At 39.4% G+C, this 27501-nt stretch overlaps 3 protein-coding genes across 3 annotated transcripts; 1 reads left to right on the top strand and 2 right to left on the bottom strand.

The window, feature by feature from the left end:
- Positions 1–449: 449 nt before the first annotated feature.
- Positions 450–14963, bottom strand: rnf144b (ring finger protein 144B). The gene is made up of 8 exons (XM_063879921.1): positions 14654–14963; positions 11664–11919; positions 10005–10109; positions 8791–8851; positions 6865–7078; positions 4647–4791; positions 3946–4035; positions 450–1526 (listed from the first exon to the last, which is right to left on the bottom strand). The coding sequence occupies exons 2-8, from the start codon at positions 11829–11831 to the stop codon at positions 1356–1358; spliced, it is 954 nt and encodes a 317-aa protein (XP_063735991.1). The 5' UTR covers positions 11832–11919; positions 14654–14963; the 3' UTR covers positions 450–1355.
- A 1848-nt stretch (positions 14964–16811) lies between these two features.
- Positions 16812–20669, top strand: si:dkey-29h14.10 (uncharacterized). Its single transcript, XM_063878430.1, has 5 exons — positions 16812–17010; positions 17918–18059; positions 18177–18215; positions 18799–18945; positions 19326–20669. The coding sequence occupies exons 1-5, from the start codon at positions 16942–16944 to the stop codon at positions 19517–19519; spliced, it is 591 nt and encodes a 196-aa protein (XP_063734500.1). The 5' UTR covers positions 16812–16941; the 3' UTR covers positions 19520–20669.
- iqcg (IQ motif containing G) lies at positions 20563–27035 on the bottom strand. The gene is given in 10 exon segments (XM_063878429.1): positions 20563–20837; positions 21846–21935; positions 22030–22161; positions 24783–24857; positions 25784–25945; positions 26058–26142; positions 26265–26387; positions 26623–26657; positions 26902–26955; positions 26957–27035. Coding segments are annotated over 10 exon segments (948 nt in total). The 5' UTR covers positions 27032–27035; the 3' UTR covers positions 20563–20720.
- Positions 27036–27501: the final 466 nt, after the last annotated feature.

Raw genomic sequence — 27501 nt, forward strand, 5'->3', positions numbered from 1 at the left:
TTAATAAACAAACGAACTTCGAATATGATTTTTGGGCAAAAGTCAAAGCCCTAGTTCTTACTTATATTAATGTGTTTATTTATTATTAATTGGTGGATTTTAAACTCACACCTTTATTACATTATTATTAATAATAATGTTAAGATTGGGAGATAATACTTACCATAGAAACATAGAGTCAAGTTAGAGAAATATTCTAAAGTTTGTCTATACATTCATATCGCTTTCCTCTATGTACTGTAATAGTAAATATTAAATAGATGTTTTGAATTATTTTGTAAAAACAAACTTACTTACTTACTTATATATATTACTTTTTTGTTTAAATAATGTACATAGTTAGAAAGAACAAGTTATTAATATAACAATTCATAGCTTGTTGGCAGAAGGATGAAGACTTTTCCATCTATCAAATACTACATGTCATGACCAAACAGAATACCATCTGATTAATGTTCAATATAGTTTGTTTATTTCAATTACAATGGCCCTTTTTTTTATAAAATATCTGATGCAGAAACATCAACAAAAATGTATAATTGATAACCATACACACATGACCCATAAATACACATTGACACACCTTTAGAAAAGAACACGTGATCCTTTAGAGCCTTTGGTCTGGAACGTATTCCAGGTGGAAACAACAAACATTAGCAGAAGGAAAGTTCTCTGTGCACCGTTGAAGCCCTATCATATTTCATATCAGTACAGATTATACAGTGCACACACGAGGCCGGGCGTTAGCCTTCACACTTTACGAAAGAATGTTTTGCATTGTTAGGGGGTTCACAACCCTCTGTAATCCTGACGGTTTTTAATTTTCATAATGCTAACATTTTAGCATAAGATAAAGATAGAATGGAAGGCAAAACAAATACAACCAAGCACCAGGCACTGTGGAGTGAGGCACTTGAGCACCTAACTCCTCTGGTTTGGCATCATGACGTTTGGCACATGAGGGTGGCGTTGCATTTGTGTGTTTGTCTGGTGTGTGTGTGTGTGTGTGTGTGTGTGTGTGTGTGTGTGTGTGTGTGTGTGTGTGTGTGTGTGTGTGTGTGTGTGTGTGTGTGTGTGTGTGTGTACAGGAAAACTCTCACAGTCGCCGCTGTCTCCTTAGTACCTGTTGTGCAGGTGAGTTACATTCATTCTCCTCATATTTACACTTCCACCACATAAAGTACTTGTTATTTGAGAGTTCAAAAAGCTCTGCACTTATTGAACCACTGACAAGGTTTCCAGTCTGTTGAGTCATGAAAAAGTAATCCATTGTCATTCCAACTTTATTATTTTCCCCCATGCAGCTCTGATCCTCTCTTGGTTTCCTTGGGCAGGGCAGATGAGAAGGCGATCTGCTATGATGTGGAGGAGTCTGGCTGGCTGGGGTCCTTCTTCTTTTTCTTTTTCTTCGCCTTCTTCCCGCTGCAGGGCTTGCAGAGGCAGCAGAGGATGATGGGAGAGGCCAGCAGGATGAGTGGAGACGTGACCAGTCCGATGATGCTAACACCCACCAGGATACCCACCACCTGGAAGACAACACAGCAAAGTGTTTAAATAAAAACTGGTTCAAATCATTATGAGTAATGTGCAAGGGGTTTTCTTTTTAAGAAACGTTTGGTTTGGCGTTCAGTCTCACTGCCCTTTGACCTTGTTTTCAGGTTCTGACATAAACCCACCATAGACTACCTGCTCTGCACTAAACAGTAAAGAGACAAAGTGAGCAGCCAATAAACAGGTAATTATTTCCCTCAGGAGTTGGTGAAAAACAAAAACAGGGCATTAACAAGAGTAAATAGAGGACTGACAGCCATCAGTTGGACACAGACCCAATTTCAAAACAATGCTAACGTTGCTTTAAGAATGTGTAAAGTAAAGTGTAAATATGCTAACTAATGTCAGCTACAAAAACTTTGCATGTTTCATTTGCCAGCCACAGTTCTTACATTTAATAATTGTACATGTAACTTTTTAAACATAGACTGTACATAAGAAATGAACAGTCACTGTGACCCTTTTGTTTGTGGGAGCCTTGAGATTGGCATATTAGCTGTCGGCATCTTGGGTTTTTTAGAACAGAAGTGGCGCAAGAAATTGGATCATGCTACAACCAAATGCTGAGAAATACATTTCTGGGCAGCAAATATAATAATTAACTTCCATGAAATGAAACTCAGTGTGAAAGGATCAAAGTTCCAATTTCAAAACACAGATAGCACCAAGATTGGACAGCGCTGTGCGGTAGTGTCCTGTCAATATCAAGGTAGCCATAAAGCATATGCTGCTTAATCATCTATATTACAAATTTGGGACTTTAATTTACAAAGTGACCATCATGCTGCATTGGAGACCACATGAAACTAGCAATTGAGATCATTAACTCATTAGGAAAATGTTTACTTAGGTGTGGGAAGTAGGATCATTTTCTAGTGAACTGGTTTACAGTTTTTATTTTTGATAACTTGGTGTATTTACTGTCAACATTAGAATTGTTTCTGAGAAGATCAGCCTCTAAACTGCCTTGTAGTATGTAGGATTGTATAATCTATGTAATTTGTTAATGCTTTATGTAATTGGGAGGTGTTTAACCTACAGCCAGCTGAGCCAATAACATTGGATTGTGGGTAATGTAGTTAACCATTCAAATCTAATAGGTGTACAAAGACCATGATCTCATTACAATATATTAAAACTGATGAGACTGTTTACCCTGCTAATACTATTTCACATTACATAGCCAGAAGTGCATGGACACGGCTGTCGATATGGGTCTTTCTATATCTAGTCTTATGTTATTATTATATGGCTAGGCTCCTTAGTTCTAGTTACACAGTATGCTTAACATGTAGTCACTACTGCAGTGTTTGAGGCAGTTAAGGACTGACAGTGGCAGCGGAATGTGTGACGGCAGAGTGTAAAACTTCAGGAACTGGTCGGGCAAGCGTGTAAACCGAGCTGTTTTGGAAGGAACAACTGCTATGTTGTACCTCCACTCTCCAGACACGTATCAATGCAGACACACACTGAGGATCAATCTCGAAGCCAGTTGCAATCTTAATAGGAATCATGTGATAATGGCATCAGGTCAGGAGAGGTGTAGACAAGTAAGTCCGGCGGCTTATGGTTTTGTTACAGGGCAGGAATTTGAGATTAGCGCTGGGATTAGTTCAGTTTAATGTCTGGTAAAGGACCTTTTGGGCAATGGTGGAAAAAAAATACAAACATGGTGCTATAACCGAGTTTATGGGTCTATAAAACGAGACACTAAAAAGGGATAGGGATTTGCTCATATATCACTCAAGTCAGATTTTATACATTTTATTTCTATAAGCGTGGGAATTTCTTTGATTTATTGCTGTTGACAGTAATTTTTATTATTATTGGAGTGACAAAAAGGATATCCACAATTACCGCGGTATGAACCTTTGACCTTTGAATATTTTCACAAATATGAAGAATTAAATAAGAATTCCCAGGCTGGTTTCAGGCTGTTCCAGAAATGAATGAAAGGTTGTACATCTTTAATAGGAAGGCTAATTTGCATAATTTTGCTTCAATCTCTTAGTTAAAACCATATTCACCTGTAGTGTCTCACCTAAAGGGAAAATCGATAGCTGAGCATGCTTTGTAGCTTTGGTTTTTACATTTTTAAAATGTGCTGTAAGCTTTATTGACCTGCGTAGGTACCTATACCATCCTCACTGGAGAGAAATTCCAACCGTGAATCATTGCTTCGGAGCCAAACAGTGCAGCTGGCATGGAGTCCAAAATCTTTAACATCCAATCCCTGCTGTGTGATGGCACACTTTTACTCAAATCAAACCCATTCCAGTTATAACTGACCACTCACGGATGATTGGCTCTGCAGTCTAATCCATTCAGACAATGTCCAGCCTCATCACAACCCTGAAATAAAACTGCATGTCTGCTCTGATGTGGTGTCCTTACCTGCGTTCTGTTCCACATAACAGAGGCCCGCGAATGTCCCAGCTTGTTTCTGCACGGCCCCTTATCATAATGTCTCAGGAAGATATCACCCTGCAATTGCCGAATACACTTGGTTAGACAAGAAATATATTATTCAGCATAAATGGAAGAAGTACAAAGGGTTTGTACTTAAGTAAAAGCAGCAAACACATTGTTCAGAATTGTCCATCTCAGAACAATATATATAATATTATTGGAAAACAATGATTGATGCATTATTGTTTTGATCACATTAATTCTTAAGATGGAAACAGTGGTGATCATTTTATTTCTCAGTATTTGTATTATGTTTTGGCTGCTGGGTAGCTTTTATCACAAATATATAGAATTAGATTCATATTTATTTGTTTGTTTTTTCTAAATTAATCTGAACATGCAGACTAACTACAACTAAGGATATTAAATAAATCTAGTGGAATAAAAATGCAATGGAAACTAGTGGTGTAAATGAAGTAGCAGAAAATGGTGACTGACATTTATACTTCACCACTGTTATCTAGTATTCAGCAAAACATTTAGAAAACAAACTAAAGATAGAGAAGCAGAAGCTGAGGAGTTGTGTACTTGTCTGTAAAAACAGCTGGCAGTAAGAGGCAGTATAGTTATTTTTTTAGTTTAAAAAAACCATGCATCACGTGTGTTAGGCATCAGCAGAGACTCACATCCAGGTTCTGCAGACAGTACCAGCAGAAGGTGTGTTTGCAGCTCTTACACAGCATCTGTGCACAGCCCTGGTTCCTCTCGATGTAAATAGCACACATAGGACACTGCTTGATGGGCAGGTCAGAGTCACTGTCGGAGCGCGCCCTATAGAAAAACAATGGAGAGATGTCAGATGTGCAGTATGAAGCCATGAAGGCCTCGAAAGGCTCCAGATAGGGGGTGGATTCTTTATAAGCCACAGGTTTTACGTCAGAGCTTCCTTTGCACTACAGGAAATCATTTATACATTTAAAAATGGGATATTTTTACACCTTTTAAAGTTGTTGTGGCTAACTGCTTTGCAATCAATTGCCTATTTACACATCCAGAACAAACATAGCAATATTAGCCTTCATTAAAAATGATGTTTCTAGCTATCTGATAGATGTAAATCCCATTTTCACACTACTTTATCCTCTAATTTGGTCTCTACCTCCTTTAGAGAAGTGAATCTCTTCTAGTAGCAGCAATGTTGTGTTAACTATCTGGTGCTCATCAGATAGTGTGCTTGGCATACATATGGTATTTCTTATTTACAACAGCTGTGTGTTATGCTGAAAATCACGATGGAAACAAAACAGAAATGGTGAGGGCAATAAAACCAGAACCACAAGCTTAGGTGATAATACTCTTACTAATACACAGTGTTTTGCTCACTCTTTATAAATTAGAGCAGTTTTAGCAGTATTTCTAAGGTACTGGCGATGGTCCTGGTACAATAACATGTTATGTTTAACGACTAAACCTGCAAGCAAATATAAATCATGCTCTCAAGTTCAAACTTATAGTTAATCTTCCCACATTCTCCTCGTGCCTGTGCTATCCTTCCCCGCACACTGCAGACACCTTTACTGCAGTGCTCCTTCTGTACAGTGCACGACGTGGCTCGGTGCCCACCCTCATCCTCCCTTTGGCACAGAGACAATGGAATTCCAATATAAGTCAGTGACTGCCCAATGACATCAACTGTTTTGGCAGAGAAACAGTATAATGTAGCTGTACAGCGGGGACTACCCACAGGGCCCTGCTGAGGAATACTAAGCTATTAATCCTAAAATAATGTTTACTGCATATTCAGCCCAGAGCCTCTTCTGGGACATAATGGACTACACTTTACTTGTGTAATCCATTCGATGTAAATATCCAGCCACAATAACTTTCAGGAGTTTTTTATATTAAGGATAGGACTGGATTGTCCTTATAAAACAATATAAAGGGATATGCTGTATTGGATATGGAAAAATTAAGGTAACACAATATCTTATGAAGTCATATTTAAAGGCCCCCTTTTATGCAAATGCACGTTTTGCTGTCTTTTATAAATGAATATGTGTCCCCTGTGTGTAAAGAGACTCAAAATTGTCAAAAAATACAACCCTCTCTTTTCCTCCTTACCCAAATCTCTAAAAACAGGGGTACAAACAAGCTGATCCAGATTTGCTGCCGTTATGACGTCATAACCAAAATGTGGGCTGGCTTTACATTGAACTCCTAGCAACGTCCCGCCCACGTGACATGTCCCGACCTATCGTCCACAATATACAGTAACGAGCTGAATCCCCTCCGCAGCACCTCTGTGTCTGTGTGTTCAGCAGGATGTCTGCAGGAGGGACTTAGAGTTGTTGAGTATATAATACATATAATGTCTCTGTTCTAGTGGTAAACACTGAGAAGTGTTTCAGAAATAATGCTGGATGTGGTTTGGAACATAATATGGCGTTTAATCACGGCAGCGTTTAGCTGAGTTTCTCCGTTAGAAACTTCTCTCTTCAGACAGAGAGCTGCGTGACGCTCCAAAGGGGCGTGGCCAGCTTCAGCTCAGCTCTAATTTAGAGCGACAGTCACAGAATCAGCACTTCAGGAACAGGGCTGAAATAGAGGGGGATGAGGCATGCTACAATTGGTGATCTGTTAGGTATTTTGAGCCAAACACTTCACAGACAGGTTTTGTAGATATGGCCCTACAATATATTGTTAAAATATAGCATAATAGGAGACCTTTAACGTAGAAATAGACTGGTATACACATTTTTGAAACCCATTATTGGAATCTTGATTCATTGACTCATCAGTGTCCTCAACTAACACATGTTCAGCACAGGTTCATTTCCAAAGTGCGTCTCTGACTCTGTGGTTGCTGCAGGCGGAGGGTGGCGGAGCAAACGGTGGCTTACTGACCTGCTTTCATGAGCGAGTGACGGTGACATCATGGTCTGTTGCTCAGGGCAGGTGTGGTCGTCGTACCAGGGCCCTCTGCACCCGGAGCAGAAGATGGTGAGACAGGTCGGGCAGGACACATTAGTGGGCTGGCCCTCAGTGCTCTGCTGCACACTGCACACTGCCTGGCATTCAAGCACCGGACACCAGGCTTTACTGGGGTCCAAATTCACTCCTGTAGAAAGCAAAGAGGGGATGTGAAGGGAATCAGACATAAAGTAGCAGTAGATTTAACAGACAAAATTAATACATGTTTTGCTATACTCTAAACCCAAGAAATACTAGCAATAGGCCTGCTCTCTCAATCAAAACCACCAGCAGGTTAGAATTAGTTTTACTACTGATCTGGAACAGTTAGTGCTGGACAACAGATCTTTAACATAAGATTTAACAAAACACAGATACTTCACTGCCTTACTAACATTAAGTGGGTCACTCCCCCAACCCTCTAACACAGTTCCTAGTTCTTTACACACAAAATAAAGACAAAATACTTTAATATGTTTTTATATAAGCAGCATGAATATACTGTATAAAGTATAACTACCATTCATTCAATTATTCCCATCAGTCCAATAAATATTTGTCAGGCAAACGTACAACAAATATGTCTTACAAATTAAAATTCCTTACAATACAGCTTTGTGCACTTCAGATGATAGGACAACACTTTGACTAAACAATAAAATTCAATAGAAAGACAAACTATTGATAAAATTCACTCTATCATCTTTGCAAAACTTTGGTCAATAGTGTTTTGAGCTAATTGCTATTGTCAGCATGCTAACATGCTCACAAAGGCATGGACAACATGGCTTTGTGAGCGAACTGTGTTAGCATGCTAAACACAGAAAACAGGTACACAAATGTCTGTATTATTTAGGCTATGTGAATTTACCCATTTGTAATGCTAATGAAAACTTTTTAAACAACATAACTAATTGTCGTCATGCTAGTGACCGTCTGGCAGATACCATTACGCACATCAGTGTTTGGAGCTTAAAGCTAACGTCTAACATCATTTGTCCTAAACAGCCAGTAGGCCTACAGCTGAGGATGATGGGATTGTCATTAGTTTTACATGTAGTTCTCAAAGTCAAAGGAAAAACGTATTACAAATTATCCCAATCCATTCAATCTAAAAGATATGGAATAAATTAGTGGACCAACTGACCAATTGAGACAAACAACTTTCTAAGTAGCTTATGAAGAAAGAAGGATACAAATATACAATTTTGGGAATTGTTACAAAAACTAAAATCTGGCATGTTCCTCAATCAAAACAAAAAGTGGAGCATTCATGATCCTCCAACTGAGTTTAATTGTGAATCATGACAAAAACATTGTTGCAGAACAGCCTGTACTTTACACTTCTTTGAGTGTTATGATTTATGGTCAGAGTAAACAAAACATATTTTGGGCTTCGCGGCATATTGTTCCTGAGCAACTACAAAATACCAATATAGCTAGAAGCCAAAGTAACCTCAGCATGCCATTTGTAAATGTCGACAGAAACCTATTTCAACAGTTATTTTCTCCCAGGCAAAACTGATACAATCTGTCCTCACAAAAATTTCCATAAGTAATGGAGCAATCCGCTACACACAGCTACCTGAACACTTCCATTTAAAAAAATAGTTACATGAATGTCTTGCAGCATTTCCTGCAGGTAATGTTTGCTATAGTTGAATGTAACAGAGCCACAGCTTCAGTAACCTCCTGAGAAACACTGGACCAGAGCAGAATAGAAAAGCCCCACATTATCCCAGACACGTAAGGCTCAGCACTCTGTGTTGTTGCTTAGTGTAATAACACCAGCTGAAGTGCGACCTGAAATAGCCCAATGCCTGTCACAAGTCATCTAGATGCTAATGCAACAATACCTACCTCTCTCAAACTTCAGACGCTGATACAGCTCCAACTGATCCTCCAAGGCCAAGCTGGCTATCTGCAATCACACAAGAAAGGGAGACAATTTAGTCATGTAATTGACACTGAGCCGTGACGTTGAATTTTGTGTGCATGCAATAAAAATGAAAGACGATGGATCAATCCATTACTAATAGATAAATGCAAAAAATGAATAGCGGTAAAGATTTAAATGGGGCTATATTCGTGGTTGCTAAGCTGGTGCATCAGGGCTCATCCAGAATCAACTGGTCACAACATTCCTAAGACACTTCAGTGGTAAGTGAATGGTAACTGGAGAAAATGCAACATTTTTGTACAGTCATAATGCCATTCTTATGTTGCATTAAAAGATGCATGACATCTGTAGGCTATTTGATCAACAATAAAGATTTTGCAAACTCTGTGAATACTGAATAAGTTAGCTTGAAGCAACATAGGCTTAGAGTAAGAAATGACAATTAGTAAAACAAAATAAAACATGTAACATTATTTTCATTATTCATTTTTTTTAAAGATATTTTAGGGCCAGTTAGGCTTGTATTAAAGAGTTTTGTTGAAAGGTGGCAATAGAGGGTCTGACAAGCATAAAGGGTCCACAGGCCAAATTCAAACCTGCTTCCAGCTGAACCTGCTGGAACTGAACTGAAAGTAAAATATGTATCAAAACTCCTTGCAGGACTTATTTATTACTATTTCTTTGTCTAACATCTGTATAATTTTCTACTGGTCAAATCAACTCAGTAGGAAGTCCAGACTGTCTTGCAGTTGTTTTCAAAACCTTTAAAATGAGGAACTGAGCAGCAGTGTTCCATTTGTTTCTGAATCAGCAGTTGAACTCCTTCTCTGACGTGTATACTGTGTGTGATCCATGATGTGTGACAGTTCATGGAGTTTCACTTTCTGTCTGACACTTAAAAGACTTCCCTCAGAAATGCCATTACGGCTGGTTGACAGCATTTTTACAACACTTAATTAACCCAGCCAACACACCTCTAAAAACTCGAGGGTGAAAATCCAACTTCACTTTTCTATCGAAGATTGCTTGCGGCACTCTGCAGCAACTTAGACATTTAAAAATACTGTTTGTTTCAACTTTTATCCATGAAGATTATTTGTGTATTCATGGCCTCTGATGGCTTTATTTGGTTTGACTCATGACCTACATATCATGGGTTTTAAGCAGGGCATACCTCAGAGTCCAGTAGCACTCCAGTCTTTTGGCAGGCCATATCTGGGCAGGTGATGGGTGTCCCCCCTCCCTCCATGATGGCAAGCCGAACATACTGCTCCAAACACTGGAGAGGGACAAAGAACACAGCAGCATTAGTCTGGATACTGAATGGAACAGGGACATTTGTTCATATTAATACATTTCATTACATTTTCTTAACCTGTCAACAATTTTACATCAATACAAAAGTACAGGGAAAATAACACTTTGAACAAACATAAACATGCACATCTTATCAACATCCACACGTTATATGTTGCTTCAGTAAAGAAATATGGAAGTGTAGAAGGAACTTAATAAAAATTGCGCAAAGACAGACAATTTTGCGGAACTGATAGTCACTTTTCAGTGGAAAACAAAGCTATCTCGCAATGTGTTTTACAATCAATTGTACGGCCAAGCTTGTGCTTATCATGTGCTTACCATGGGCTTTGACATTAAAAATGATCTAAAAACAAAGCTGGGAAAAAAAACTATAGTCTATGCTCTGGAACCAGACTGGAGGAGATATAAAATAGCTGATATGTGTGTTAACAGTTTCCCTTTTCCACGCTATTCCCCTGTGACACTGTGTATGTGTTTTATCTGTGTGACCTTGTGCGAGCAACACTGACAACTTGGCCTCCATGGACAGAGATTAACACCTGCCACTATCCAGCAACCTCTCTGTGTCAGGGCACAGCATCAACATCTCAGTTGGAAATGCCAGACAGGCACGTATCAGACTGCCACGGTGTAGCAGCAGACCTCTGGGCTTCTATTGTGTTACAGCTCTATGTTCTACTGACAGGAAGCACTTCTTCTCTTACAAAAAGACTGAAACAGCTACCAGGATTTTCTCAAAAACTTTCTAAAGTGGCCCTGACCAACTTTTCCAAATGGTTTTAATGTTGGGCCTATGATAGTGTTAATTGCTAACTTTTGGAACCAGTGCTAGCTAATTTGGAAAAATAGTTTAGGTCACACTGTGTTTTTTTTCCACTATGTGCCATAAATCGAGGCTATATTTACAGAAATCCACGGTTAGGGGGAGCTTATGGGGAACCGATCTAAATGTTTATGTCATTATTCTATAACCAGTATATTGTGACATCAATGTATGCTTCATACTCATGAAATAAGAAAAAACTTCTCTATTGCCACTCTAACAAATGCCTGTGATAAATCACTAAAGATTCCAGAGACAAAGAAAGTAAATGTGAGGTAAACCCAAGCCTGTGATGAAACCAATTAATTTCAACAGCGCTGTAATATGCAATGTGCCAATAAAATGATCTATTTTAGGATCCTAAAGCAGTAATGGGGCTGCAATAAAACGGATCCCATCCCAAGTCATTTGAAAGTTGGAGATTTGCCTAAATTGCCCAAGGAAGAGTCCAGAGTCTGATCCCATTTTTGTGAAATCTTCACTGCCTACGGAAAGTGACTAAAGCAAGAGCAATATCATAAGAGAAACTGCATGCATTTCATCTAAATAAAGCCTTGAGTCACCCGCTCTGTTTCAGTAATAAAGGTGCACATGTTTGATTTCCATATTGGCCAACATCCTGTTGTAGTTCTGCGAATACTTTAAGCATCATCTACTGTAAATGTCGGCCTTACGTTTGTCTTTACTTACCGCTTTGCAGAAGACACAGTTGCAGCTCTGGAGTTCCCTGGTGGCTGCAGACGGCTGTTCACTGAGGCACAGCTTGCAGAAGGGCCCTGGATGAGGGTGAACCCCGGCCTCAGGGGTCCCCTGCGACTCCCCGGCATCCTGACTCAGGGTTGGACTCCTGCTGGCCATGGTGCGGCAATGCAGGCGGGTAAGGGAGGGATCAGGCTGCTCCTAGCCCTTCTGCTGGGGATGCAGAGGAGCGACAGCCTCCATGTTCCTGAAAGCAGAAACTTGCCTCTTTAGTGCAGGTACACCACTTCCTCTTTGATACTGTTTACATAATACCCCTGCCAGGCCTTATAACAACACTGCACTCCGTTACTGGAATCTATCATCTCTTCTGGTAACCGGTGTACCAACCATGATGACTTCACTCCTCTCTGAGGCCTTTCATTGTATTGTTACCTGAGAGATGAATTAGTCACTGTTTAAAGCTGCCTGGTGCATGAAGCAAAACATAATTATGTGTAATTACTGCTGCATTATTGACTACTCATCACGGCATATTTAAGGCCAAATTCCAAGGTCCGTGTTTACTGAGTGTACAGTTATTGACTAAATCTCTTTCATTCTGACAGGCAGGAATGATTGTCAAGTTTTTAGTTACATAGTAAATACACGCCTCTGTATCCATAGTAGGAACAGTAGAAACTATCGGGTTAGGCGCATTATTTCAACAATATTAGAAAGATGGAAAACAGATACACACACTCAAATCTATATTTTAAAAGTGTTAGACTGAAATAATCTTTAGTCAGACTAAAGAGACAAGAATCCAGATAGTGTACATTTCAAACCTTTTTTTTATTTGGACACTCAACATTTCTAATTTCTCATCAAAGCTCACATGATTTTGAAAAATGTACTTCAGTAAAGTGAAAAAAGGTCAAATGTGTTTTAATGCGTAAATAGCCATTGGATGAGACTAAAAGTCAACATCATAATATTATGCTTATAATAAAAGGGCTAACATGCTGGTGTTTAGCAGATACAATATTTACCATATCCACCTTCGTAGTTTAGCATGTAAGCATGCCAACATTTGCTCATTAGCCCAAAAGAAGAAAGTGGAAAATTAATGGAAAACCACATTGGGATTCATCCTCTTTACACCATGAATGTCTGCACAAAGTTGCCAACCCATGTCATAGTCTTTGAAATACAGTTTTTTAAACCCAACCGACCAACATACACAAAAAGCAATATTACACTAAATCTGCTCTACAACAGCAGCAGGCATATATATAATCTGTGATTTCCGCCCTCAGCTATCAAACATAATGCACTAGTTGGATATTTTGGGAATGCAGGAGAGGAGTTGGTGGATAATAACAGGATACATCTGTTGTTAAAGGCAAGTCACAATCCCAATATCCAATTCCTTTGGGTTTGTCCAATCCCAAAAAAAGCATGAGAAATAATAAACTCATAATCTGGGATTAGCGATTAATCCTGTAGATAACAGTGGTTGGACACAGAACGGGGTCACACAGGAAGCGGTGGCGTTAAAAACACACTCTGCAGTCTGTTGAAATCACACGTTAGTCCAACCTACACACAATGTTCTCCATTTCAGTGGGTTGTTGAAGTTGGTTGGAAACTTTAGGGCAGCTAAATCAATGCAGCCACCACTGGTGTCCTACATTTTTCTCACAGTGCTCTTTTATTAGGTGCTTCAGATCAGCAGGGCTATACATGCAAATAACTGATAGTGGAGCTTGTGTAGCAGCACGTTGTTTTTTCTGCACAGTCATGTTGCACTGCATCCAGTCAGGCTGCAGTCATCATCCCACAATACCATCCTCTCTTGCCTGAGCATGAGCAGCCGTTTGGGAAAATGATAGGTCTCTAGTCAGCTAACTTTGCTGCATGGCAACTCCAAAGTCTTTTGTTCCTGAACAACTTTTTGTCTCAAGATTACCTGGGTGTCAACAGATGAAGCTGTTGGAAGTGATTTCAGAAAAACAGACGGAGAGTGTTGTTCAACCTTTGATGTGACACATAAAAGGCAATTTGATTGACTGTGAAACTCAGAACTCATAAATACTTGATGGCATTCTGATTCCAATTAAACACAATGAACAGATTAAAGTTTGCATGAATGCTTTTGAGGATTAGAATGAGTCTGAACACTGTTGCGGAAGCATTTTCAAGCTAAATATTTGCATATGGGACTACATATATCAAATGTCAGTAGATCTTTCAATAACCCATCTTGGCTGCAGTCCCTGCCCCTGAGCAAGAATAAGTTAGAGCTACTCATTTATAAAACGCCCTTATGAGTGTTAATAGTTCCTTCAAGGTGTGGAGCGGATCATTAAAGTGATTAGCAGTCCTCTCGGCTCAGGGTTTAAACGGCATTCCAGCTATGGTGATCAAAGCAGCATTGTTGACTATTTCAGAAACGGAAAAAACAGATCTGCCCGTTGAAAAGCTGCTGCTGCATTCTACACAGGCTGCCACTGTGTTGGGAAGGAGGCAGCTGGGAGTTCAGGGAGTGTGTAGCAGAATTTATATGGCATCACTTATACAGCTGCAATCCCTCCCTGTTCTGGAGTTCTGGCCCTATAACATGTTTTGGGGACATAGCTTTAAAAGGGAGCATACAACATTGGAGTAGGAAAGTGCAAATGAATACACTGTACATCAGTTTTACCACAAATAGTGTGGTGGATTTTAAAAAGTACAGTGACTTATAGGTGTATTATATAACGAATAGGCCTTGTTGTGGTATGCATATTTTTCAATAATTACCCAGAGATTAGTAGGACAGTGTAATGCACCATCTGTAACAGTACATTCATGCAGACCACACATAAAATCTGAAATATCTGCATTTCTCTCAAGGTTGCATTCTCCCACAGGTCAAAACTCTACGCATGCATGGAGTTTAAACGTATTGTAATGGATGTGGAGTGTTGCAGATAAGCAGAGGAGAGAGGGGGACCTACCTTTCCCGTTTACCACTGAGAGTAAGAGTCCAGATCCACAGCCGCAGTGCTCCAACTGTGGCACAGACACATGTGTTGATACAGTCTGCTGGTAGAAGCCTCTCCGCTGTCACCGCAGAACCACCGTCACCGCTGTCTCACACACGCACCGGGTTTACAGAACAACTGAAAACATGTTTAAAGGTCCTGCTGGCTTCTTTACGGCCTGTGTGTAGGTGTGTGTATGTGGGTGTGAAAGAGTGTGTGCTTTGTTGCTGCGTTTTGATTCCATCCAGGAAGCTGTGTCTGCTCTCCGCTCAGCTCCACTCTTGACTGCTCCTGCTGGTTGTTTTACTGTATTCATGCTGCTTTCAGGTGCAGTCGGAAAATATTTAATTGAGGGGTAGGTGCTCTATAGAAAACAGTGGAGGAGGAATTCGGATCATTAACTTAGATAAATTGCAAATTTAAGAAGAAAAAATGGGATCAATAAAGTGTATATGATCTCATCTAATCAACACTTCAAAAAAACTATATTGCAAATCAAACTCCTAGAATTAAGAATGTACGTTGGTACAACATTGTTTCTACATGTAGTACTTTTTACTTTAAGTGTTCGAAGTGCAGTTCCTGACTAGAAGAAGCGTTACAAGTGAAAGTAATAGTACACATAAAAATGTCCTCTGTGACTGGTATACTATTACAGAATATGATATAATTGTTATTAATCATGGATTAATGTCAAGCAGCATATTACTACTGCAGTTGCTTGATGTTGACTTCCTTTTGAGACTGCAACTACTTGTTTTTTCATTTCCAAGTAAATCATTATAAAGCAGCAAATCCTTACTTTTTGGAATCTGGCACTACTCCTATGTAGGCTATGCCTAAATATGTGACACTATTTAAGTGTCACATATTTCAATCATTTGGAAAAAACCCTTGCCTCTGTACATGATCCGGAATCTGATTGGGTCACATATCCATGTAGAAATGCCCCATTGGCTGATTTGCTTATGTTCATATCAATCTTACTTTAAATTGGATCATACTTATACACACATAATATTTGATTGTACTGTCGTCCCTCAGAGGGGAAATTTACATTCTGCATTTGACCCATCCTAGTGTTAGGCGCAGTGGGCTGCCATTATGTATGGCGCCCAGGGAGCAGTATAGGGAGCAGTACCTTGCTCAGGGACAACTCGGTAGCACTTTCAGGGATATGAACCGGTGACCTTCCGGTTCCCAAGCCAAGTCCCTATTGGACTTCGCCACCATCGTATGATCGTATGATGACCCACATGATAAGGTTAAAGCAAGACTAGGAACTGTTGATTGTAATTACCATATTAAAATTGATGGAACAGAAGGATTGTCTTTTTTAATTGGCACAAGACTTGACTTGGATTCCAAAAATCTGAACAACAACTCTGGTTGGAACTAATTACTTTTCCTCTAAGGTAGATCCAGTTTTTGTTTTTTTTATCACCATAGTGATTTAAGTGTTTCTAAACGTTGACATTAGCTATAATATCCACCCAAAAGTATTGTCTTTCAAAGATGTCATCTTTAAAAGACCTGCAGATTGAGTGTGTTGCTATACAAACTCAGTTTGCATTGTTTACCTGTTGCATCATTTCCCCCTCTTCATTCTGCAGCTTCAGTGCGTAAAAAGGTCCATGTCATCTCGTGCCCTAAACTTAAAAACGTGTAGGCTACTATTCTTCCAGGTTTGCCTCCATTTTTAACATTATAACACAATTTGCATAATTTTAACGGTCCTTATGTTAAATGAAGAGTATACGACGGGCAGTGAAGGCACCAGTACACAGCTCGTGGAGATGCTAGGGGGGAAAAATTGTCAAAACTTCAAATGATTGTTTAAAGATATATGACAAAATGAAATATTTAAAAGTGTCGGAATAATACTGAGGGTCAGCGTCAAATATGTATTGGCTGCAGTCACAAACTCTTTCTCGTGCAAACTTTATTAAGGGATTCCTGTAAGTGTCAAACACGCACAGTAGCTATCGTTCATTAATATCATTGGGCACCTCACACATTCCCACCCACACTTACCATAAGAACGAATTACGTCAGAGGTTAATGTCAGAGAATAGGCAAAGAGTCAATAACAGTTTATGGCGAGTAGCCTACGGAAAAGAGAATAAATTGGTGTAGCACAAGATGGAAAGCCCAAGTTAAGTGCGCATGCGCACTTAACTTGGGCTTTCCCTGTGTTTTTAGCGTTTAACTTAGGGCGTTGAAGATAATAACACATAACCATTCCATCTATCACACGAACCATGGACGAACCTGAGCCTGGAGCTCTGAGTCTTTTAACAAAAGTGGAAGAAAGAATGCATTCCAATCAGGTGAGACTCTTAAAAATTAATTCCAAACTGGTAGCCTACCTGTCCTTTTTGACTGGGGTTGACAGGTGTAGTATACCGGTATTTGTTGTGGGAGCTACATTTGTGCTTATTTTTTGATATGTTAAATGTAACAATGTATTTGTAAGCTATATGTACGCTTGTGATACTTCCTGTAACCTAATTGGACTCACTTTTCGGAGCTTTTCGAGTGTTCGCTTGAGTTTATTTTTTATTTTTTTTGTGAATCAAATTAACTTTAAACTTCAGGTAACATGTAATATTACAGCTGCCGCACTATTGAGACAAATATAGACAAACAACGTATGTCATTTCGTTATACCTCTAGTGCGCTACAAGGGCACAAGTTCAGACACGATATACAATCTTTTTGATCCTGATCGCAGTACTGTCGCCTGTTTCACTTTTGGTTTCAGTGTCTGCTTTCACACACTTTTTGTTGCATGTTTGCTATCCTAAAAAAAACAGTAAAAGGTTGATATAATAAGATATAAATGGCCCTGGAAATTGACATTTAGCGTTTAGTATGACGTCAATGCACCCCCTGAATACACCTCATCTTTCTAATGCACATAGGAGGAAACACTAATACACACAATCTATGGTCCAGTATTCGAAACTATTCAAATTAGATGAAATAGCCCAATATTAAACCTAGTTTGCTCTCTCATACAAGGTTCAATACTACCATTTCCGTATATTCTAAGTTGCAGTGACGGGAAAAACTCCCCTGCCTCTGAAACGGCATGTGACCTAGATAAACAAAGCTGTTGTTTTCTGCAAAATGCATTTCAATAACACCATCCAGGTGTATTCCTCTGAAATGAGATGTTGTTTTTGTATGAGATGTTAATGCTAAGGGGATTTATGTCTGTTTTTTCTCTTTTAGGAGGGCACTTTTACAGCCTCCAACATTCAGAAAGTCTTCCATTTGGTGCAGAGGGTGGCGCTGACGAGCTGCAGAAGAGCCGGCCAGATGTTCTGCTGCCCATTTGACACCGCGCTGTGTGAGAAGGTCCCCTGCTGCACAGGTTAAAAAAGTTCTTAAAATTAATACTGTCCACGTTATTTCATATGTTATTTCATGGTCAAGACTTAAGATGTGACTGTTAAAGTCTTTTTTGTGTGTCTTTTTTCTGTTTTTAAAGCTGAATGTCATCAACCTGCTGAGGATAAAACTGCACACGGTAAATTCTACTTTAATGTTTGATAACTTATTTTCCAATTAACTAGTCAGGGTCTTTTTTTATTCCTCGATTCTCTCTCTTTAACGTCTTAGACTTTTTTTTTCTTATTTTTTAAAGAGGCCTTATTATGATTTTTGTAGGTTTCACTTTCCTGTAGTGTGTTATATAGGTGTAATGCATGCATGTAAATGGTATGCAAAGGCTAAAGTCCCACACCAGAGGAAGTTTCAATCCCACACACTTCGTCCCCTGCCTGAAACATCTTGTTTTTAGTCCTTTGTTTACGTCCGCGAAATAGTGACATCACCACATAACATAGCTTTTATTTGCTAATGCTCCAACAAATAGTGTTATAGGCTAAGGGGCCCTTCATCTCTAAGCAGTTGACCAATCACAACAGAGCTGGCCAGCTAACCAATCAGAGTAGACTGGGCTTTGGTTTCAGACAGAGGGTGAAAAGAGGTGTGATCATTAAGTGTGATAGTGACGCATTTGTGCAGTTTCATCACTCTGGAAAACAACTTCCCGTTCTCATAATCGCTTCCTTGTTTCCCCTTTCTCTCCCGTGCCTTCTCATAAACAGAGTCACGTCTGAATCCACCGTCTACTATTTTGATTGTGAACATCAGCAACTCCACCTTGAGGGACTGCGTCATCGGGAACGGCTCCTACCAATCTGTGGTGGCTGAAAGTCAGCCTCTGATGCAGCACTCTCGGCTCCAAATGAACGGTGGGTAACAACAATACCTTTTATGGAAATGTCTATTAATTTAAAGCACTGAGCTGAAATGCATACTATTTATTATTATGTATTTATTAAATAAGCGTAAAAATACATTCATATCAAAAAGAGAATAGGTTATAGCTTTTTTTTATTTTCACCTGCAGTCCCTGTGCAGGTACACACATACCACCACATTTATCAATACTACTATAATATTTGCACCCTGGAAAAAAGTCTGTGCCTGTTTTAAGTTCAGCTTGAAGCATATTGTTATCCTTGAAGGCCTTGAATGAGCAAGTAGATGTAAATATATTATTTAAATATTTTGTGGTAGACATTGAAGCACTGAAACAGTACTAAATATCTGATTTGTTTATGTGTTACAGATCATGTGAGGTGCAGCTGCAGCCGTGGACAGCAGGGAGCAGAACAAACCTCTCCTCCTCTCTGTCCTCTCCTTCCACCTGCTGAGCCTCTGAACATCAACATCCAAAGCTCCAATCTCAACTGTGTCATTATAGGAGACAACAACTACATGCATGCCGAGCACTCCACTGAAACAGAAGTGCCACACCAGTGAAGTTTTGGCACACACACACACACACGCACACACGCACACACGCACACACGCACACACACACACGCACACGCACACGCACACACACACACACACACACACACACACACACACACACACACACACACACACACACACACACACACACACACACACACACACACATTACACACTCTAGCAAACCTGTCACCTTTAGCAGGATTAGAACTTCAACTCAGAATGAGATCAAACTTAGAGTTGTTATGTTATGACTTCTACTTTTACCGATTTAGTGTATTTTAGGCCCACATTTTACAGCAATATTGTTCTAGATAGTTGATTCATTGTTTCGTCTATAAAATGCTAATTTCCCAGTCCCAAGCTAACATATTTAAACTGCTTGTTCCTTGCTGTCCAAAACCAAGGGATATTCAGTCCTATATCATTTTAGACTATCAGTTATAAAATAAAAACAAATACATTTAACTTTTAAGAACACAGAAACCAGGAATATTTAGCATTTCTGTTTTAACAAATAGCCTAAAGAAATGTTAATCAATTGCTTCATGATTTGTACATTTTTTCAGCTTTGATTTTTACATTTTGTCGGACAACACTGTCATGGATTAATATGAATGTTATGGGCCTGACATTTTTAAGTATCCAGTCAAAAACATCACCGAAGTTTATGTCATCCTAAATTAAGTTTTTTGTTGTTGCAATGCCAGTTATTTTTCTGGCAAATGTGTGGTCATAAAGTTGTGAACAGCTCAACATTTTGTAACATTTTGATGATTCATTTCTTTATGACGTTCTTATTTTTCCATATTTGATGGCCAGTGGTCTAATATGCTGACTAAGGAATGACAGCTGGCTGTAGTATACAGTATTGTGTGTTTTCACTGTAATCCCTATCATGTCATGATAAGGTATTGACTGATGTTAGTTTGTAAGACCCATGGTCATTATCAGTAGACTACTTAGTAGTTAGTTTAGTAGAACACTTTGAGTCAAGGTGCTTCTATTTGTCTTTTGATATGTTAATATATGATAGTGTGCAGATATGGTCCATTTTACCTCCACCAATGTGATGAAGTAGCGTACTCTTTTATTTCTTGTTGGATTTTGTTACATGATGTATGTTTCATACAAATAAAGAGATGATTATTTATTATTTTGGAATTCAATAAATTATTCCAACGTCTCAAACTGGGGTCAAGAACACTCATTTCTTCTTCTTCTTTCCTTCTTTCTTTTTCTTCTTGCCTTTCTTGTTTTCCTCTTTTTTTTTGAAGCTACCGAGGCACCGGCGTACCATGCAGCCTCTCCACCACGCCTGCACCTGCAGGGTCAAAGGGCACAGCCCAGAATCAGGACTTACCCTCAGGGGCCAAAAAGAAATGTCCTCAGTTTTCTTAAAGGGGGGCTTATTATGCTTTCAGAGCTTTCCCTCTCCTGTAGTGTGTTATAACGGTGCATGTAAATGCCCTGCAAAGGCTAAATTCCTAAAATTCCCTCCAGAGGGAGTTTACATAATCAAAGATTCAACAACATCATGACTATGACCCTCACTATTTAACACTCGCGCTTCTATTGGCTAGCTATGTAAGTTGTTGACCAATCAAAATACAGTAAAAAAAACAACCTTTTTGAACATTAAAGCATGTAAACATGTCACAGCAGAGGCACAGAATGCTATTATGAACTGGAAAATGAGCATAGTAGGACCCCTTTAAGTTAAGAAATGGACAGTCCTAATAGGATTTTCAAAATGTGGTGTTACGGGAGCAAATCCTAACTATTCAATCATTCCTTATCAACTTTTAAGTCTGTAACCTACATAGCAACTAATGCTACTTTTCATAACCTGCCAAGCTAAACAGCTCTGTAACTGTTTTTTCATTTAAACACATTTAAAACATGCAAAAATAGAGCAAAAACCACAGCAGTCCCTTAACGCAAAGACGTTTTTGCTGGGAAATTTAAAACAACGCTAATTCAGGTGGTAAAAAAAAGAAAGATAGATTGTGGACATGGTCTTTATATCCAGCAATCCAAATTAAATTAGTTTACTGATAAGTGAAACGAAGAGGAAGTAGTTATTATGTCTAAAAAATAAAGTAGAGTCAAATGTAATGTTTATTTCTGATTTTGGAAATGTAGGATTCTTGGGTAATATTATCTTTAGTCAGGACAAGAACATTGATTCAGGTACTGTTTATCTGTAATGACCTTTTTCATACATTCTAGTAAGAAGACGTTTAGAAGTTTCTGTATTACTACCCCAGGACACTCAATACACAGAGCCCTATGTATCTGATAGGATCATAGTTGTGATGGATGTTGTTACCTTGGTAGCAGCTCTGGCCTTTGCCTGCTCTTGACGCAGCTTCTCCTGCTCCTCCCTGTCCTCCATTACCACCTGCTCCATCTCCCTGTACTGAACACATTCAGCATCTCATTACTGTTTGACTCACTGTGCATCCTGTTAAGAACCAGCAGCTGTTTGCTGTGTCATGTTCAGGGCTGCTCACCTTCCTCTTCATCTCCATCAATCTGTCCAAGTTCACAGTTCTTTTGCAGCTCTCACTGTTGAGCCGCTGCTCCGTCTCCTGCAGCATCTGCTTTGTAAGCTGCTGCCACTGGTCCAGCTGCTGCTGCACCTCCTGCAACAAGCGGAGTTTTAATGATAGGAGCACAAACAAGAAGATTATGTGATGCTGGTGGAATTCTGGGCAAGTTTACAAAGAGGTCTTCTTCTCTAACACTTTTTAGTCTTCACCGGTCAAAGAAGTTCATTCTACGAACAGAGTTTGATACAAGGACGAGCCTTATTCCCTAAATGACATGAACTAAAGCTGAACTACATCAGGCTTACAATGACATTTTATAGTGAGTATGGTACACCCTCCAGTAACACACGTCTTTGATCACACCTTTACTTCAGCAAATGTATGACAACTTTGGACTGCTTTGGCATGGATTTCCCTCAGCCCTGTCACGGCGCCTGAGGAATTTCTTGTTTTATTTCTAACTTAATGATGAGCTCTATACTCTGCATCGGCCTCCTACCGGTGAATGGAACCTGTGGCCATCACACTCCTCCCTGCTCCTGTTTACAGGACTTGGCAGATGGGCTCAAAACACTCGAACGCTTTTAAACACATACAGTGGGGCAAAAAAGTATTTAGTCAGCCACCAATTGTGCAAGTTCTCCCATTTAAAAAGATGAGAGAGGCCTGTAATTTTCATCATAGGTATACCTCAACTATGAGAGACAGAATGAGAAAAAAAAATCCAGAAAATCACATTGTAGGATTTTTAATGAATTTATTTCAAATGATTGTGGAAAATAAGTATTTGGTCAATAACAAAAGTTCATCTCAATACTTTGATATATACCCTTTGTTGGCAATGACAGAGGTCAAACGTTTTCTGTAAGTCTTCACCAGGTTTTCACACACTGTTGCTGGTATTTTGGCCCATTCCTCCATGCAGATCTCCTCTAAAGCAGTGATGTTATGGGGCTGTCGCTGGGCAACACGGACTTTCAACTCCCTCCAAAGATTTTCTATGGGGTTGAGATCTGGAGACTGGCTAGGCCACTCCAGGACCTTGAAATGCTTCTTACGAAGCCACTCCTTCGTTGCCCTGGCGGTGTGTTTGGGATCATTGTCATGCTGAAAGACCCAGCCACGCTTCATCTTCAGTGCCCTTGCTGATGGAAGGAGGTTTTCACTCAAAATCTCACGATACATGGCCCCATTCATTCTTTCCTTTACACGGATCAGTCGTCCTGGTCCCTTTGCAGAAAAACAGCCCCAAAGCATGATGTTTCCACCCCCATGCTTCACAGTAGGTATGGTGTTCTTTGGATGCAACTCTGCATTCTTTCTCCTCCAAACACGACGAGTTGAGTTTTTACCAAAAAGTTCTATTTTGGTTTCATCTGACCATATGACATTCTCCCAATCCTCTTCTGGATCATCCAAATGCGCTCTATCAAACTTCAGACGGGCCTGGACATGTACTGGCTTAAGCAGGGGGACACGTCTGGAACTGCAGGATTTAAGTCCCTGGCGGCGTAGTGTGTTACTGATGGTAGCCTCTGTTACTTTGGTCCCAGCTCTCTGCAGGTCATTCACTAGGTCCCCCCGTGTGGTTCTGGGATTTTTGCTCACCGTTCTTGTGATCATTTTGACCCCACGGGGTGAGATCTTGCGTGGAGCCCCAGATTGAGGGAGATTAGCAGTGGTCTTGTATGTCTTCCATTTTCTAATAATTGCTCCCACAGTTGATTTCTTCACACCAAGCTGCTTACCTATTGCAGATTCAGTTTTCCCAGCCTGGTGCAGGTCTACAATTTTGTCTCTGGTCTCCTTTGACAGCTCTTTGGTCTTGGCCATAGTGGAGTTTGGAGTATGACTGTTTGAGGTTGTGGACAGGTGTCTTTTATACTGATAACGAGTTCAAAAAGGTGCCATTAATACAGGTAACGGGTGGAGGACAGAGGAGCCTCTTAAAGAAGAAGTTACAGGTCTGTGAGAGCCAGAAATCTTGCTTGTTTGTAGGTGACCAAATACTTATTTTACCGAAGAATTTACCAATTAATTCATTAAAAATCCTACAATGTGATTTCCTGGATTTTTTTTTCTCATCCTGTCTCTCATAGTTGAAGTGTACCTATGATAAAAATTACAGGCCTCTCTCATCTTTTTAAATAGGAGAACTTGCACAATTGGTGGCTGACTAAATACTTTTTTGCCCCACTGTACGTATCTGATGCAGTATATGTATACCCTTATTATTTTCGAAGTCCATTCGTAATCCAACATTTGCCAATTTTTGGAAATATCGACCGTAGGGATTTAATCTAGGAACCGTTTTCCTTCTACCTGAACTAGATACAGCAACCATACACTGCACAGAAGGAAGCAGGCATCTACTCATGGAGGAGATGCCTGTGGTCCATGTCCTTGTTTGACATAAGACAGCTAAGAAGATGCACCCTTCATACCGTGGTGTAAATGTGGTAGACAGATAACAGTTTCAATATGAAAAGACAAGGTCTGTTTATTATCTTGAGTAATGGGTTTTTATTCCTGGGAAGAAATAATACTGTTAGGTTTTTCACTCTTTGAGCAGCACAAACCTGTTGCAATCCATTTGTATTATTTTGAAGAGAATGTAGACATCACTTAAGCCTCTAACAGAGAAAATCCACAAATAAAGAACAATGGGAAAATAAACTTCAGGCCGTTGTGAAGAGTGATGTTTCTGTACAGACCTCATTTCGACTTTGCAGGAATTTCTCCGACTCCTCATGAACTCTTATCTCCGCTTTCATCTGTGTCTGCAGCAGCTGAGGGAGGAGGAGATAACACAAGACACAATTTAAAGGAATACTTTAAAAGGACCTTTTTTATGTCAATTGACTAACACACTGTTACCTTTAATTTGTGAAAACAGTTTTTTTAAAATCTTGATTTACCATCCGTTTACAAACTCCCCCACAACTTGTTCAGTTTAACCAATGTCTCATTTTTCTAGTCCTATGCTCAGTACTCAGAATCAGAATTCCTTTATTAGTCGCACAGAGGAGAAACTGACATTGTTGCAGCAAAAGTAGAGATAGAGACAAGAATGAAACACTTTTAGATAAAGGGCATGCACATAACATTTCAAATGAAAAGTTATAACAAATTAAGAAGTAAATATTCGTAGTAGAAATGATTACAATTTACCAAGTACAAGTTCTGGTAACTACAAGCAGCAGCAGTACTGATAAAATACATTATGGGTTGAAAGTGTGTTGTGTTGAATACATGTAAAAAAATATTCAGTTAGTGGACTCTCCGGTCACTGTAAAGCAGGGGTGTCACCTCGCAGGTCACATCAGCATTATGGTGATGATAACTTTAAGACTATATAAATATATCTACTCATTATTAAAACACTATTGTCTCTTTTTTTTATTTACTCATTTTACTGAGTTTTCTTTTTAAGAATTCAAGGTAAACTGAAAAAACTGAAAGGTTGACTTAAATTAAATGTTTTATCTCAACAAATTACACATCATTTTAATAAGTTAGTTGAAAGCAATAATATTAAGTTTAACCTTCAACTTAGTGTAGAAAAATGACACTGCTAATTTCATACCGTCCTGTGAGGGATGAGTGACCTCCTATTTAGTATGACATACCAAATTGTAGAACACCCCCCTCTGTGGGCTTGGCTAGAGGTGGGACTAACAGGACAGGACTAAGATGTATGGAGTGTTGGACCCACCTCCTGCTCGTCCTCCAGCAGCTGCTTGGACTGGCTGCTCTCCCTTTGTGTCTGCTGGAGCTGCAGCTCAAGGTTTTTCTCCTCAAGCTTCTTCCTTTGGGCCACCTTTGATGACAGATCGTCCATTTTATCCTGCAGATCTCTGGCCTGCAGGATCAAGTCCTGAGGGAAAGGTATTGGACATCTTGGATTATTCATGTTCTTGCAGATTTGCATATTCGAGTTTGTTCTCAAATAATAATGCAGACAGGTATATTTTTGTTCACTTTTTCACCTGCAGTTTCTCTTTTTTCTCTAGAATCTCCTCACATTCTCTTCGCAGAGTTTGTTTTCTCTGCTCCATCTCTTTCTCTGCCTCTCTGGTTGAAGACACACTCAACCGTTATTTCTCCATCATGTCAACAAAATGACCTTTTTTAGTTCTTTTTTATAATGATTAGGATTAGAATTACTAGTAGTGCAGCATAAAATATTATCAAACCTTCCCATTTCCTCATCCCTCTCCTTCTGCTCCTCTTCCTCACTCGCCTGCAGCAGAGAAGCGATGCTCTGCTTCTCGTCCAGCTCCACGTGCAGCAAAGAAACCTGCTCCGTGATGGACTGACTGCAGAGAAGAACACCAAAACAAACATATTCAGAAAATGTCATTTTTTTAAATTCTGTATAAATCATACTGTAAAACAAAAATCAGTATTTTGCCTTTTCCTTTCTTTAAAATGTTTATTTGATGCACTTATAGAAGTTTGTATGAGTCTAAAATATTGCAATTTCAACTTTATTAGATTATGTTTTCCAATCAAATAAATCTGCTTCGTTGCGACATAATGTGTACTACTCACCAATCTCTCCTAAGCTTGGTCAACCTGGGTTTCTCCTAAACACACACACACACACACACACACACACACACACACACACACACACACACACACACACACACACACACACACACACACACACACAGGCAGTCATTTTAGTCTATACATTTGTCCAGTAAGATCATGAAATCAAGAATAACCTAAAACAATCCAATTCCACATCATAATCCGATCAGAGCAGCTGCTTGATGTTCCTCTGGTTCCTCTCAACATGAACAGCTGTTAAACACAGTGTTTCACCTCTGCCGCTGCGTCTCCTCGCTCTTTCCTGATCTGCACCGTCAGGGTGTGTCCCCAGTATCTCCAGCTGGTCTGCACAGTCCTCCACTACAGCGGCCAGCCTCAGACACTGAATCCTGGACAAAGACATCCTGCGGAGACTGGAGAGATGGAGTTTCTGTGAAAAATACCAAGTGCTGTACATTCACTAGTTGCATTTAGTCAAGTTCTGTACTTCAGAATAATTTTGAGGTACTTGTTCGTCACAATGTATGATTCCATGTTCTGCTACTCTGCATTTGTAGGCAATACATTTTGCAAGCAAATATGTACTTAGAACTTTAGTTTATTCATTTCACAGCTTTAGCATTAGTGCTCAATAATGATAATCTAGTGATATATACTTATTTATAAAAATGGTCATTGTGTACTTCTCCTTTTGATTGCTGATGTGTACTTTCTGTACTTTAAAAATAATTTGAATGCAGGATCTTTAACAGATTGTTTACACTGTGTCATCTCAGCTGAACAAGATAGATCAGGTATTTATGTTAAATAATAATAAACAAGGTAAGTTTGATACACTCTTTTTTCTCTTTATCCCTTGTGTGGTGTTTGGGT

This window comes from Eleginops maclovinus, chromosome 3 (assembly GCF_036324505.1).
Source record: "Eleginops maclovinus isolate JMC-PN-2008 ecotype Puerto Natales chromosome 3, JC_Emac_rtc_rv5, whole genome shotgun sequence".
NCBI lineage: Eukaryota > Metazoa > Chordata > Actinopteri > Perciformes > Eleginopidae > Eleginops > Eleginops maclovinus.